The 14,376-nt window shown below is 52.8% G+C and overlaps 1 protein-coding gene across 3 annotated transcripts in view; it reads left to right on the top strand.

Moving 5' to 3' along the window:
* Positions 1–7,078, top strand: part of SMAD7 (SMAD family member 7) — a 29,823-nt gene extending 22,745 nt beyond the window's left edge. For all 3 annotated transcript variants that reach the window (XM_055417336.2, XM_055417335.2, XM_055417333.2), the window contains one exon: positions 5,098–7,078. In XM_055417336.2, coding sequence (XP_055273311.1) covers positions 5,098–5,636 — 539 coding nt within the window. In that variant the 3' untranslated portion in view covers positions 5,637–7,078. The remainder of the gene's footprint in view (positions 1–5,097) is intronic.
* Positions 7,079–14,376: the final 7,298 nt, after the last annotated feature.

Here is a 14,376-nt window from a genome sequence, read left to right as displayed (position 1 = left end):
TGTCATAACACCAGTGAGGCCACTACTAGGAGCTCCATTTTAGGGAGCCTCGGGAGGCAGATTTGAAGGGAGATGTCTGACTCCATAGCTGGGAGGTTGGGCCCAGGGATCTGAAGAAGCGCCCTGGACTTTGAAGGAGAGCCGTTGGGACCCCCTGCCCACCCCCAAGTCCAGCCACCTCGGTGGAGAACCTCATTGCCAGGCTCTGGAAAGAAAAAAAAAAAATCCAACTTTTTCTTTCTGCCTTCTTCCAGCCATAATTCATTCTTGATCCCTTTGATGCAAGAGCTTGGGGTGGTGGTGATGGGTCCAGTCTCAGCATTTGCTGGGTACCTGAGAGTTAACCTGAAACATTTTGAATTAGTTTCAGCCCCCATGGGGAGCTTGTGCTAACCCCCAGAGCTCTCTTTGCTGCCCCTGGAGTCTAGGGGAGCAGCTGTGGCGTCATCTTTCGAGTTCCAGATGAGGTTGTAAACATGGCCGATTAGAGCTGACCCCAGAACCCAGACTGAGCTCAGACGGCGGACATTTGCTTCCTGAAAACTGAAAACCAGTGAGAAACTTCGTTAATGTGTTGGGGGTGAGATTGGATGGGACTCGCTGGCACTTATCTCAGTCCCTGTCCCTGAAGTGGGCTGGCTGCTCTCAGAACAGCCAGTTTCCTGCCCAGGGTGGGGACCCAGGCTGACGGGAGCTGTTAACCTTTGGGATGACTGCTTAGGGGGAGGACAGGATGAGGCAACCCTCGGTGGCGCCGGGAGTCCCGAGGAGGGAGGACCCTGGACCTGAGAGGGCGAGGCGTGGCCATGTTTGTGTCCCAGGGCTGCCGGGTGTACTGCTGGGCCTGCATGGGTGCCCTCCGGTTGCCCTCCTTGGCATGGGTTCCATCCCCAGCTGCCTGCTCGGCTGGACCACTGTGGGTACGGGGCGGGAGGTGGTGGTGGCTCACAGACCCATCCCACTGTTGGGTAACGAGAATGTTGGATGAGAGAGGTTAATTTCTTTATAATCCAAGTGCCTCTCAGAGAAGAGCATTCCAGCCCTCTGCGGCCCCTGGCAGTGGGCATGTAGGGCTCAGTGGGTGCCTGCTGCTGTGACTCTGTGCTGTCTCGGTTTCCCAAGAGCATCCTTGTCGTGAAAAGTCAGACCCCCCCACCCCCACCCCATCAGCACCCCTCCTATGTGTGGACCCAACTCACATGTGGTGGCCTCACTTCAGATGTTCGCAGAGTCCCCCTGGGTGCTTTGGAACAGCTCTGCCTTTGTGGCCTTATGGTCACCTTCCTAAGCTGGAGACTGGACATGGTACCGTCGAGGCCCTGACCTTGGCCTTTTCTCTGTCCTTCCAGTTTTTTCTTTTCTTCATCATCTCCTCACATCTTCAACTAAAAAAAAAATTCCTCTCTTACCTACAGTGTGCCCTTGAGGTCTGGTCACCCTGGGCCATTGCCATTCCAGGCGTGAGATTCATTCATGAGCCTCTGGTCTTCTAGAAGGGTCTGGTCTGTTCATTCATGACCAGGGTAATTAAATAACTCTTTGTGCGAGGCAGGGAGCTCCTTGTTAAGTGGTCTTCCCTAATGCAAGTGCAAACACGAGGCAAAGTCCTTCCCCTTCTCCACACTGCCTCCCCCCTTTTCCTCTTAAAGGGTAGATTTTTATGCTTTAAGGGAAATTGGGAAGGGGGGCGGGAAACAACCTTAAAGGAATTTTAGGCCGATTCAGCACTTTTCTGGGGTTGCTCCAAAAATTCCCTGCACTGTAATAAAAAGAAAAAATTGTGAGCAGGCATCTGATTAGTTCGCTTTTTACAACACAGCTTTTCTTTTTGGATGCTTTAAAATGCACAAATATGGTTTTAAGACAAGCCCCTGTACAGTTTTCTGAGGAGGGAGAAGTTGTTGAAAATATCGGAAAAGGTTATAAAAGCTGAGGGAAATTAACAAGAGATGGCGCGTTGTGCCTTTGGAGGTTAAGTATCAGCCCCCAGGATACGAAGACCCTTCCTCGGTCCTTCTTACGAGCTGAGGGGACTTGTTTTTCTGTGCACGGCCCTCCTGGCTCCTCACCTCGAGACCTGGGAAGCCCCAGGAGCTGAGTGTCTGCACAGACCTTTGTGGGGAGATGCTTGTGGGCTGCGGGCCTGGTTCAGGGAACTGTGTTTCTCTGAAGATGCTGCTGAGGGCTTCCCAGAAATGTGCCCAGATGCCGGGAGTTCAGGGCTGAGAAGGGGAATCCAAAGTGGCAATTCGGGGCATTGCACTGCGCCCCTAGGTGTGTGCTGCGTGCCCTCTGGCGAAGGGCTTGCATGAGAGCCTGTTTTTGTGCTCAGAACTAGATAGTTCAGGAGCAGCAAGGAGAAGAGGTATCAGGGTACTAGGGGACTGCAGGGTGACGTGGAAGGGTTGTGTGGGGGTCCTCCTATACCCCCCACTTAGGACACTTTCTGTGGGCTTTCAGGGGGCCTTGTTCACATCCAGGGACACCTGCACTCTGCCGTTTCTCTGGGCTGGGCCATTCACCTCCATAGAAAGAGGCTCTTTGCAGGGGATGTCTGGAAGCAAATTGCTGGGTGGATTGGCGGGCTGCACAGATGAAAGAGAAACCCACCAGAATGCCCTCTCCCCCTCCCCCTTCCCTCTGCTGTCCGGACATCAGGCCCCAGCCCCCACCCAGCTTCCCCTGGCCCCACGGGGGCCTAGTACCGGGGCCACTTGATCTTCAAGCCCCCTGCTCTCCTCTTCCTCCTCCCCCCACCCCCCACAAGTCCTCTGCTGGAGAGGGTGCCAGGTTTCAGGGGAGCCATGCCAAGGGTCTCCTCAGCCTCCCTCCCAGCAACTCCTTCCTCTCCAGGCCAGTTTGTTGTCCCCAGTTGGGATAATAGCACTTCTTACAGTTTGAAACACCCCCCCCACTCGCTCCGACAAGCAGGAGGGGAGGGCAGGCGCCCCGTGCCTTGCAGAGAAGTGCCTTCTCCCCAGCAAACTTGGACGCCAGAGCGTTTTTATTTACGTGGCTGTTCTGGGTCTTTGGTGTAGCAGCCGTCAGAGCCCAACTCCCTCGGCAAGAGGGTTCAAAGATTGCCAGCGCTCACGAGTTTATTAGCAGTTGATGGATACTTTGCAGAAACAAGTTAATGCCTGATGACTCACCTTCTGCTCCGAGCCCTTGTCCCTCTCTTGTTTTTCCATATGTTCCCGTGTGTGCACGCAGACATACACTCACAACACACAGCTGAAGCGCGCGCACATTCAGGCACACAGCCTCTCTCGTGCTTGTAGTTCAGAAAGGCCCGCGAGGGTGGGGGTGGGCCGGCCAGGTTTCTGGTGTTGATTTTAGGGGTGGGGGTTGCGGGGAGGCTGGACCCTTAGTCTCCCCATTTTATGTAGCTGGTGGGGCAGGCCTTTGAGAAGGCTGGGTGGGGTGTTTTGGGGACACTGCTTAGGGGGTCACCAAACACATTTGTACAGACTTATTCACGGGACAGCATGCAAGGCAGGCTGCTGCTTTAAAAAAAAAAAAAAGTTAATGGAACTGACTGGTTCCCAGGTCCTGACATGCCTGTGAACGTTGGAAGGAGTTGGTGTACTGAGCTGCTCTGGTTACCCAGCCTGCCAGGGCAGCAGGACACCGGGCCCCATCCCTGCTCCAGCCCTGGCCTCTGTGCTGATACCCCAGCGTCACCCCGGCGCTAAAACCCATGGGTTCCACAATCAAAGAGGCCCAAACCAATCTAGAGACGTCTCGCACCACCCCCAACCTTGGTGTCCCAAGCCCCCCACCCCAGTAATTGAGGCAGGGACTGCAGGGCGGGGGGGAGGAGGCCGCCTGCCCGGCCTTTCCCCATTTTTGTTAACAAATACAAGACTTCCGGTCTCCGCCCTGCCACCACAAACCACAGCGTTCCTGCAGCCTGGCCGGGCTGGGGGAGATTTATGGTTCCCAGTCTGAGGCCTGCCCCGCCGGCTCCAGCTTAAGGAGGAAGGAGGAGTTGGAATGCCAGCCGCTGGAGGCCCCCCTTCCCTTCCACGGATCCCCCCTTTAAAGGCACCCACCCCCACCTCAAGCCCCTGTTCAGGAAAAATCACCTTGCCAGAATCACCCCAGTCTCCCCTGCTGCCTGTGGGTAGAAGCACCATCTAGGAAGGCAGGGGTGGGGCCTCCAGGGGAGCAGGGGGACGGGAGGGGGCAGGGCACAGGGTTGAGTTGCTTCTCGGGAGGGAGGGGGAGAGGGGGAGAGGGGGATGCCGGCGACTGCAAGCGTGGCCGAACCCACTGTAGACATCCTGTCTTCTGTCTGGGCTGTGACACCAGGGTGCATGCTGTGATTTGGCGTGGAGACATGAACGCTCCCTTTGTGTATAGATCTGCTGCTGACAGACAAACTGAGAGTTGCTTTTCTATTAAGAAGCTAGGTTTTGTTTTGTTTTTTTACCCCAAGCCACCTCCATTAAAGTTTTTCCGGACAGTGATCCCTTATGACCAAGGCACTGATCTGAGAACCGGGTGATAAGCTCAGAGACTGTCTTGCAGGTGGTCCTGGGGGTCCAGGTCTGGCTCTTTCATCACTGGAGCCTGAGGGAAAAAAAAAAGCTTTCTGAGTCCAGGTTTTCTCATGAGGATGACTTGAGGCTGGAGCCACTGGCCTTCAAGTTTCCATCCCGTTTAAGAGAACTGAAATTCTGGACCATCCACGTGTAACACCTTCTCTAGCCCTAAACCCAGGGCCAGCCAAGGTACTGAGTGGTCTTGGCTTCTGAGCTCTGCAAGGATGGGGGCTTTGCCTTTAGCCAGGTGGGCACATGTCCTGTATTCTTGATAGAGTTGGTGGAGGGAGGGAGAAACGGAGGGAAGAGACTCCCCAGCAAGCCCCGCACATAGAGGCAAGGCTCTTCCATCACGGAGTCGAGCTTTCCAGACTCCGCATAGGAGGCCTGCCCAGCCTGCATCACAGCCAGCCACCTCAAGCCTCCTCCTGCCTTGCACTGAGAGACAGACCAGTCGCGGGGTGTGTGCATGTGCGTGTCTTGGTTTCGGGAGGAAGAGGAAAAGGCCAGTCCCCATCACCACTGACCATGTCCACCTTTTGTTTTCCAGATTCCCAACTTCTTCTGGAGCCTGGGGATCGGTCACACTGGTGCGTGGTGGCATACTGGGAGGAGAAGACGAGAGTGGGGAGGCTCTACTGTGTCCAGGAGCCCTCCCTGGACATCTTCTATGATCTACCTCAGGGGAATGGCTTTTGCCTTGGACAGCTCAATTCGGACAACAAGAGTCAGCTGGTGCAGAAAGTACGGAGCAAAATCGGCTGTGGCATCCAGCTCACGCGGGAAGTGGACGGCGTGTGGGTGTACAACCGCAGCAGTTACCCCATCTTCATCAAGTCGGCCACACTGGACAACCCGGACTCCAGGACGCTGTTGGTACACAAAGTGTTCCCCGGTTTCTCCATCAAGGCTTTTGACTACGAGAAGGCGTACAGCCTGCAGCGGCCCAACGACCACGAGTTCATGCAGCAGCCATGGACTGGCTTCACCGTGCAGATCAGCTTCGTGAAGGGCTGGGGCCAGTGCTACACTCGCCAGTTCATCAGCAGCTGCCCGTGCTGGCTGGAGGTCATCTTCAACAACCGGTAGCCACGTGGGGAGCGGACAGAGCGGGAGCCGAGCGGGCCCAGTCCAACTACTTTGCTGCTAATATTTCCCTCCTGAGTGCTTGCTTTTCATGCAAACTCTTTGGTCATTATTTCCCCCCCACCGCCCACCCTCCTTCTTGTCGTCCTTGTTTATGTTCTGTTTTGTTCTTTGAGAAATAGCTTATGAAAAGAATTGTTGGGGTTTGGAGGGGCGGAGAGTGGTATGGTTGGCAGAACACTGCGATACGAAAAAGGGGAAGCAAAAAATCAGTACCACCGAACACCGTGTAAATGGGGAGCAGGCCCCACCCTTGGGGTCATCACTGCCCTTGTCAGGTGTGTGTGTGTGTGTGTGTGCGTGCGTGAGTGGGTGCGTGCACGTAGACGAGGGAAAGTGGTGTGCGCTGTTTCCTACGTGTGTTGCCCGCTGAGAGGTTTGTGTCTCCTTTGCCCTTTGGACACTCAGTGGGGCAGCGGGTGTCCCAGCAGAAGGCTCTGTCCCCAGAGCCTGGGCAAGCCCCCACCCCGCCTCGCCCCTTCTCGGACATTGGCCTGTCCGGAGGCTTCTCCAAAGCCACCCCGCCAGAGGCTGGACCAGAACCCATTTCCCCATGCTGCCTCATTCCCCTCTGGCCACCCCGCTGCCAACGTCATAGCTGTCTGTCTTGGCCATCTGCTCCTGGACGTCTCTGAGATGGGCTTCCCAAGGGCTGCCAGGGCAGCCCCGTCACAGTATTGCTCACCCAGCGCCCTCTCAGGCCCCTCCACCTCTCCCCTGCCCTGGTTACATCAGGTTTTTCCTGGACTCACAAAGCCAGCTCAGCACTTTCCTCCCCTCCGCAGCCTGTGTGTTGAGCTCTGCTGTTAGACCAGCGAGGGGAGCAGCCCTCCACCCCCCACCCCTTCCCACCAAGAAGGATTCGGTCCATCTTAACCCAAGGTACCATCCTGAGCTGACACCTAACCCTTCTCATTTCTTCTACAACTCATACACTCGTATGATAGTTGACACTGCTCTTAGCTCAATGAGCATGTTTAGACTTTAACATAAGCTATTTTTCTAACTACAAAGGTTTAAATGAACAAGAGAAGCATTCTCATTGGAAATTTAGCATTGTAGTGCTTTGAGAGAGAAAGGACTCCTGAAAAAACAAAACCTGAGATTTATTAAAGAAAAAATGTATTTTATGTTATATATAAATATATTATTACTTGTAAATATAAAGACGTTTTATAAGCATCATTATTTATGTATTGTGCAATGTGTATAAACAAAATAAAGAAAAGATGCACTTTGCTTTAATATAAATGCAAATAACAAATGCCAAATTAAAAAAGATAAACACAAGATTGGTGTTTTTTTCTATGGGTGTTATCACCTGGCTGAATGTTTTTCTAAAGGAGTTTATGTTCCATTAAACAATTTTTAAAATGTATACTTGATTCCATGTTGTCCTCCAGCTCCTTTTTCTTCTAATGGGAGGAGGGTGGGATGCAGCCATCAGAATCCAGGACGCTTGGGGGCCTCCCAGAGCTTGGTAGGGGAGGAAGCTTGGTCGGGGGAACCAGAGAAGAGAGAAACCTCCAAAACCGCTTGGTCTTCCTCAGATCCTTAGGCAGTCACCCTAGGGTATAGCTGGTGGGTGCCCTCAATTTGTAACGGGTCAACCTTGGGGAGCCCTGAGTTGCAAAGGCAGCTGATTTTTCAAAGCCTGAAGAGTTGAGAAAAGGGGATGTCATCTCAAATGTCGGGGAGGAGGTTGCTCTGAGAGAGGTAAAGCCCCAAGTGCTTGGGCCCCTTGCTTCCTGCTTGTTAACTCCTCGATTTACATTAAATCCTGAGACCAGTGCAACTTTCCCAGAGGAAGGTCACTGCCACCCTGGGTTCCGGGACAGATTCCCTGAGGGCTGAAGCCCTAGAGTTGAGATGAGGGGGGGGCTGAGTGTTGATGGGCGGACGTTTCTCCAGGGTCTGCCAAGTGCTGTACTGGGCACTTGGGGAGGTGGAGTTGGCTGGAAGGAGTGCCAGTCCTACTCTGCCTCTGCAAACACTCTTCCAGATCTCTAATCCCTCGGCCCGGACCAGCTTAGCTGTAGTGGCATCTGCTGGTAAACTACCCCTTTGGGACTGCCCCTGGGATTTCCACTGCTTGATCTGAGCCACATTTTAGGCCTTTCGCACAAGAAATAGTCCAAATCAGGCACCAAACGAAGCTGTTTTTGTGTCTCTGAGAGAGTCTTGAACCTTAAGATTTTGGATATCGCAAACTGATACAGTTTCAGAAAAAAAGTCTTTGGAGGGCCAAAGTAGGACGGCCAAGTTTTTGTTTTGCCAAATGACGCAAAGCATTACAGCCTACTGGCACCGCTACTTTAATTCAAGGGAATTCTACAATTGTGTAGTGAGAAATGTGTGTGTGTGTGCGTGTGCTTAGTAGCTCAGACGTTCAGATTCTTTGTGACCTCATGGACTGTAGCCCACCAGGCTCCTCTATCCGTGGGATTCTCCAGGCAAGAATACTGGAGTGGGTAGCCAGTCCCTTCTCCAGCAGATCTTTCCGACCCTAGGATCGAACCCAGGTCTCCTGCATTGCAGGCAGATTCTTTACTGTCTGAGCCATCAGGGAAGCCAAATGGTCAGCCGGGCTAGCTTGTTCCATGAGGTGATGGGGAACTCACCACCACTCGAGGCAACTCTTTATCAGTTGAACTGAAAACTGCCTCCGTTTATTCTTGTTCTGCAACCTGGAATAAGTGTAAAGTCCCATGTCTGGAAAACACCCAAGGAGGGCTCTAATTAACTCCCGGGTGGTAGTGGTGGAGGAAGGGTGGGGTGGAAGGTGTTACATTAGGGAGCTGTCAAAGGCATTTTTGTTTGCTCTTAACTTGCATCAGCATGCCAGGAAGCTCTTTAATAATAATAATAGCTACCATTTATTGAATGCTTAGCTGGTTGCCAGCCATGATGTTAAGCATTTAAGAGAATTATTTAATCCTCATTAGGACCCCCTGCAAAACTGAAGGCTCTGAGAGGTTAAAAGACTTGCCCAAGGTCACCTGGTGAGGAAGTGCTTGGGGTGGGGGCAGGGCCCAATTCTGGCCCTATTTTTTAGTTCATACTCTGTATAGATGTTATTTGGGGTGCCTCAAAGCAGGCAGAGGTGGGCCCCTTGCTGTGGTCCAGGCGAGCTGCATGGGCAGGGCCTCTGGGTCCAGAGGAAAGAGCTGTGGCATCACTTTCATGCCCTCCTCTGTCACCTGGACTTGACTCTCAGCCCATCAGGCTGGAACTGGGCTGCTGGCAAGTGGAATCCCGTGGGATTGCTGACTCTGAGTCAGGTAAAGAGGGGTACTTAGGGGAGACCCCATGTTTCCAGTGTGCAGCACTGAGCGGCCGTCACCAGAGCCAGCCCCTGGGCACCTGCCATGTGCCAGGACGTGCAGGGGGCACGTGGCCTCAATAGTGCTGGAGGACAAGACACCTGAACCTGAGGGTGGTCAGCAACACGGGCGGAATGTGTGGAGTGAGGGGCTAGGACCTCCAGCCCAGGTGGAACTCAGACTCGTGGCGGCAAGGACCAGACCAGACGCTCCCTAGCAGGGACACTTCCTGCCACCTGATTCTCACCAGTCAGATTTGGGGTGCATCACAGGTTCTGCCCTCTTCTCTCTTCTCAGGCCACATGCTGTCACGAGGTGGCAACACCACTCAGGAGCCTCCATATCCCCCAACCTCAGCTGCCCGCCCCCATCATGAAGAAACAAACCAGGTCTGCCCTCTTCTCTCTTCTCAGGCCACATGCTGTCGCAAGGTGGCAACACCACTCAGGAGCCTCCATGTCTCCCAACCTCAGCTGCCCGCCCCCATCATGAAGAAACAAACCAGGTCTGCCCTCTTCTCTCTTCTCAGGCCACATGCTGTCGCGAGGTGGCAACACCACTCAGGAGCCTCCATGTCCCCCAACCTCAGCTGCCCGCCCCCATCATGAAGAAACAAACCAGGTCCAATCCTCCCTGCCTCGGTCTGTCTGTGGGTAGAAGACGCAAGCCTCTCTCACGAGTGTTCCCTTGCTCTGTCCCCACGAGCACGATTTAGTTCAGGGCTGTCTAGAGCCTCCTTGGCCTTCCTTCCTCTGCTCCAGATTCCCCTTCAGCGTCTGCCCCCACCAATCTCATGCTTTAACCCCTCAACACACACACACCCCCCTCGGTCTTGGTACCTGCATGCAGGGTGACTTGCAGTTCCTCAAACACACCTCACTTGCGTGTTTCTAAGCAAGAGCTTTCCAGCTCCTTCTTCAATTGACTTCTTATCCTTCAAGATGCAACTCAGACTAAACCTTCAGGAAACCTCTCCCTTAAAAATTTCTGCTCTAAAGAGACATCAGTGGTATAGGAGCCTCTCTTCCCTACTGAACAGTAAGTTTTTGTCACTCTGGGATCTCAGTTGGGGCCCCTCTTAAGATCCGATGCCCTAAAAATTTCTGGTATGGTGTTCAGACAGGGCTTGTCCCAATGAGGGAGGGAGAGGCAGAATTGTGGGCTTAGCTTGGAATGGAAATAATAATAATAATACCCAGCACTGATTGTATTCTGATATGCGGTAAGTAGTGTCCCAGGCATTTTACATTGGTATCGCCCCGTATAATCCTTACAACCATCCTAAAAGTAGCTACATTATCACGAGGTCCTGTTCGACAGGAAGAAACGGAGGTTAGAGAGCTGCCCAGGTCCCCCAGCTGGTAAGTGATGGTGTCAGCTTTCATCACTTCTATGCTATCTCATCTCCATGGGCAGGCTTGGGTCAAGAGTGATGGAATAGGGCTGATATTGTTTTTCTAAAACAAGGTCCAGTTGAAAGGACCAAGCTGATCTGAGGGCTGAGCACCTGAATTCTGTGCAGGTACAGATCTGTGTTCACCAAGGGTCTTCCCAGTGCACGCCCTGCTGGGGCCCCACTGTGGCAACCCAGAGGCAGACCTTGGCCAGCTCTGGAAGAGGCAGCCCTCCCACAGGTGAGTGACTTGCCTAGGACACCCACATATATAGTCTGGGGGCAGGGAAGGATGGAACTGCACCCAGGCCAACAACAAGCAGACTTCCTGATGGTGAGGCCCCCACCCTCAACCTCCAGAGGATCTTTCTGTCCGCCTGCGTGTTGTCAGCGCAGCTGCCCTGGAAGCATGGCTCCAGACAGTGACTGCACGAGCGCCGGGGTAGGTGGGTGTGGAGTCTGACTCATGGGATGTGACTCAGGGTCCTGGGTGTTGGAGTCAGAGAGACCGTGGCGGGGGTGCTCACTTGGGTAAGTCACTTAACCTCTCTGAACCCCAGTTTGTGAAACATCAAATGGGCATTATACCTGCCTCGTGGGGCCGGGGCGGGTCGTGGAGGGGATTAGTAATGAAATGCACTGAAGAGCCAGCCATCGGGTGATGCGGCTGAACCAGGTGGGGTTGCTACTATCTGACTGCTTAGACCTCACCAAATGGCAATTTCATATCATCTAATCTACTGGATGCTCAATTCAAAGCAGTGGCAATTAGGGGTCCCCAAGCTTCTTTTTCCCTAGGAGTTACAGGCAGGGGCTATGCAACCAGAGGGCTGAGAAAAGGCAGCGGGAGTGATCAATACTGAGGCCATTTCCTGCTCCTCAGTGTGCCAGCGAACCGCCAAGTCCAGGTCAGAGCAGGCAGTGAGGGCCGGAGGGAGCCTGGGGAGGGGGCCTGGGGTGCCCCAGGCTCCGGAGAAGGGGGTGTGGGCCCCGGGCAGCGCCCATCGAGCTGAGCAGCCCGCATGGCCCCGGGCTTCCTGGAGCTGGAGCAGCAGGCTTGAGTTGCCAACTCAGCAGTTTTCCCAACCAGAAGCGCCCCCCTCTCTCTTTCTGAAAGTAATGATTTTCTAAAAATGGATTCCCTCCCCTCCCCCCCCAGCTGCAATTAATCCAGCGAATGTGAAGTAGCCGCTGGAGGAGGCCCTCGGTGAGTTCAGACCAGCGCAAGCGCTTTGATTCAGGAGCTATGCACGGCTAGGGATGAGGGGTGGGCGAGGGCGCATGTCCTGGGTGCCAGACTAGGCTCACTGTGGGGTTTGTTTAGTGCCCTTTGGAGCCACAGAGATAAGAGCTCCGGGCCTCTTTCTAGGGAGACTGTGTGAGGAGACTTCCTCGGGATTTGAGAGTGGAAGAATCTCAGTCCCAGGCTCCGAGGTCATCCCATAGAAACGCATGCCCGCCCTAGGCCAGCCAGACGAAGTTGATAAATAAACCTGGGGCACTTGTCTGGAGCTGCCTTAAAAAAAAAAAAAAAAACTTTAAGTTGAAGTATTGCAAAGAGTCGGACATGACTGAGCGAGTGACTTTCACACACACACACAGAGTGGATTTATAATATTGTGTTCATTTCTGCTGTACAGCAAAGTGATTAAGTTATACACATCCTTTTGAAAATATTATTTTCTGTAGGAGCTGCCTTTTTAAGGAGCTTTGGGTGAGAAAGAATGTGATTGTCTTATCCTAAGACAAGCCTGGGTGTGTTATATAGAACAATGCAAACGACGTGAATACTTCAGTGAAATGACAAGACACTCGGAGGATGTGTCTTTGTTCCCAGGGTTGCTTTTAGCATGGGTCCAGGCCCATGTAGGCATTTCAGTGGAGAAGGATAAGATGGAATTTATGCCCTGGATTTACAGGTGGGACACAGAGGCCCTGGAGGTAGAAAGAGAATGTGTCTCTTAGGGCTGCACTGAACCTAAGAAAAAATACGGCTGATCTATAGATAGGGATATTACATTTGTTCTCAACAATGCAGAGATCCCTTTCACACACATTATCTTAAGAGAGTCCATATGGGACCTTCTGGAAGAAGGAAGAGAGGTTGGAGGAGATCAATGACTTGAGACACCCAGCCAAGAGGTAGCAAGAACACACCTTGCAGTTCTCCTGAAGTCTCCCCCAGGGCTTCCCCTGCCTTGCCCCCCCCCACCCAGAGCCTGGCACTTGCCTGCTCTGCAACATCCCTTTAAAACTCCTTTCCCTCCACCAGCCTTCTTGGTCCTGGTATCAATAAATGGCAGTGGCAGAGACATTTCATTCTCAGACATTTTCTCCATAGCCCTGTGGCCCCCGTTTCCCAGCCTCCCTTGCAGTTTGTGTATGGCCATGTGACTAGTTCTGGCCAATGGGCCTCAAGGGGAGGTGCCTTGTGCCCCCTCTGGGCTAAAGCCCTAAAGAACTAGTGAGTGGTGAGCCAGAGTCTCTCTCTCTCCCTCTGTCACCTGGAAGAGGGAGGCATGAGATGAAATCACTGGATCCCTGAATCACTGCCCCGGAAGCCACTGCGCCTGCAACAGGCTTGTGAAGGTACTTTTTTGTGTCATTGACTGAGATTGAGCGGCTTGCCATCCAAATAAACCCATGGCCCATTCCACCCACGCAGACACTGCACCCAATCTGTTTTGCTTTCCTCTTTTCATGGAGATTCGTCCTGTATCTCTAACAGCACTGGAGTTCCTTGAGGTCAGGCAGCACCTTACATTCTTACTTGAATCACATCTTTTATCGCCCCAAGCCCAGTTCAGGCTCACAGTAGGTGCTTAGTAATTACCTGCTATGATTGATGCGAACTGAGGGCCTTTCCCCACTAGTGTCCCTGGAGGGACTGCTGGTTGCCCTCCAAGGGCACAGTCTCCCCAGGCTCTCCAAAGCTGCATGGACATTGCCCCTTGCTCGCGCTTAACCTCCTAAAACCCCCTGGAAGCCCCTCCCCACCCTCCTCCTCAAACCACTCATCTCCACAGGAGCAAGAAACAGTTCTAGCTCAGGCCAGTGTCAGTGTAGATCCTGCAGAGGCCAGAGCCTCCCGGGCTCCCTCACTCAGCCAAGGGGAGAGAGAAATTTCCAGAGCTCAGCTGAATGTGTCAGAGAGCATTCCCAGCACATAGTTTCTCAGCCCTGGTCGGCATTATTTGTGCCGTATGAATTACATGTCTGGGGCTTCCTTGGTAGCCCAGATGGTAAAAGATCTGCCTGCAGTGCAGGAGACACGGGTTTGATCCCAGGGTCAGGAAGATCCCCTGGAGAAAGAAATGACTACCAACTCTAGTATTTTTGCCTGGAGAATCCCATGGACAGAGGAGCCTGGCGAGCTACAGTCCATAGGGTCCCAAAGAATCGGACATGACTGAGTGACTAACGCTTTCAATTTCACTTTTCATTTACATATTTAACATTTTGATATCTATCTGTTAGTTTGGTTACTGTCTGACTCCCTTAGCAGACTAAGCTCTGTCCTGCCACATCCCCAGTGTCCAGTACAGTGCCCTGGACATAGTAGGCACTTCACAATTGTTCCTTGGATGAATCAGTGTGGAAAGATTAGTCTACTTTCCAAATGAAATACATTCAAGTTTCAGATGAATTCAGTTTTCTCCCAAGAAAAGTAGGTTTGTACTGTACTTGGCTTCATAATATTTGTGAAAAGAGAGTACATTCTTATATTTTTTCCCCAAAAGGTATATGCAAAACCTTTGCCTCTTGGGGACTTCCCTGGTGGTCCAGTGGTTAAGAATCTGCCTGCCAATGCAGGATACACCCTTCTGACTCTAGTCTGGGAAGATTCCACATGCCATGGGGCAACTAAGCCCAGGCACCCCAACTACTGAAGCTCTCATGCCTTGGAGTCCATGCTCTGCAACAAGAAAAGCCGCCGTAATGAGAGGCCCAAGGACCACAACTAGAG

Source organism: Moschus berezovskii, chromosome 28 (assembly GCF_049115385.1).
Source record: "Moschus berezovskii isolate FMDL1 chromosome 28, NW_MosBer_1.0, whole genome shotgun sequence".
Lineage (NCBI taxonomy): Eukaryota > Metazoa > Chordata > Mammalia > Artiodactyla > Moschidae > Moschus > Moschus berezovskii.
This window is presented reverse-complemented; position numbering and strand designations above follow the sequence as displayed.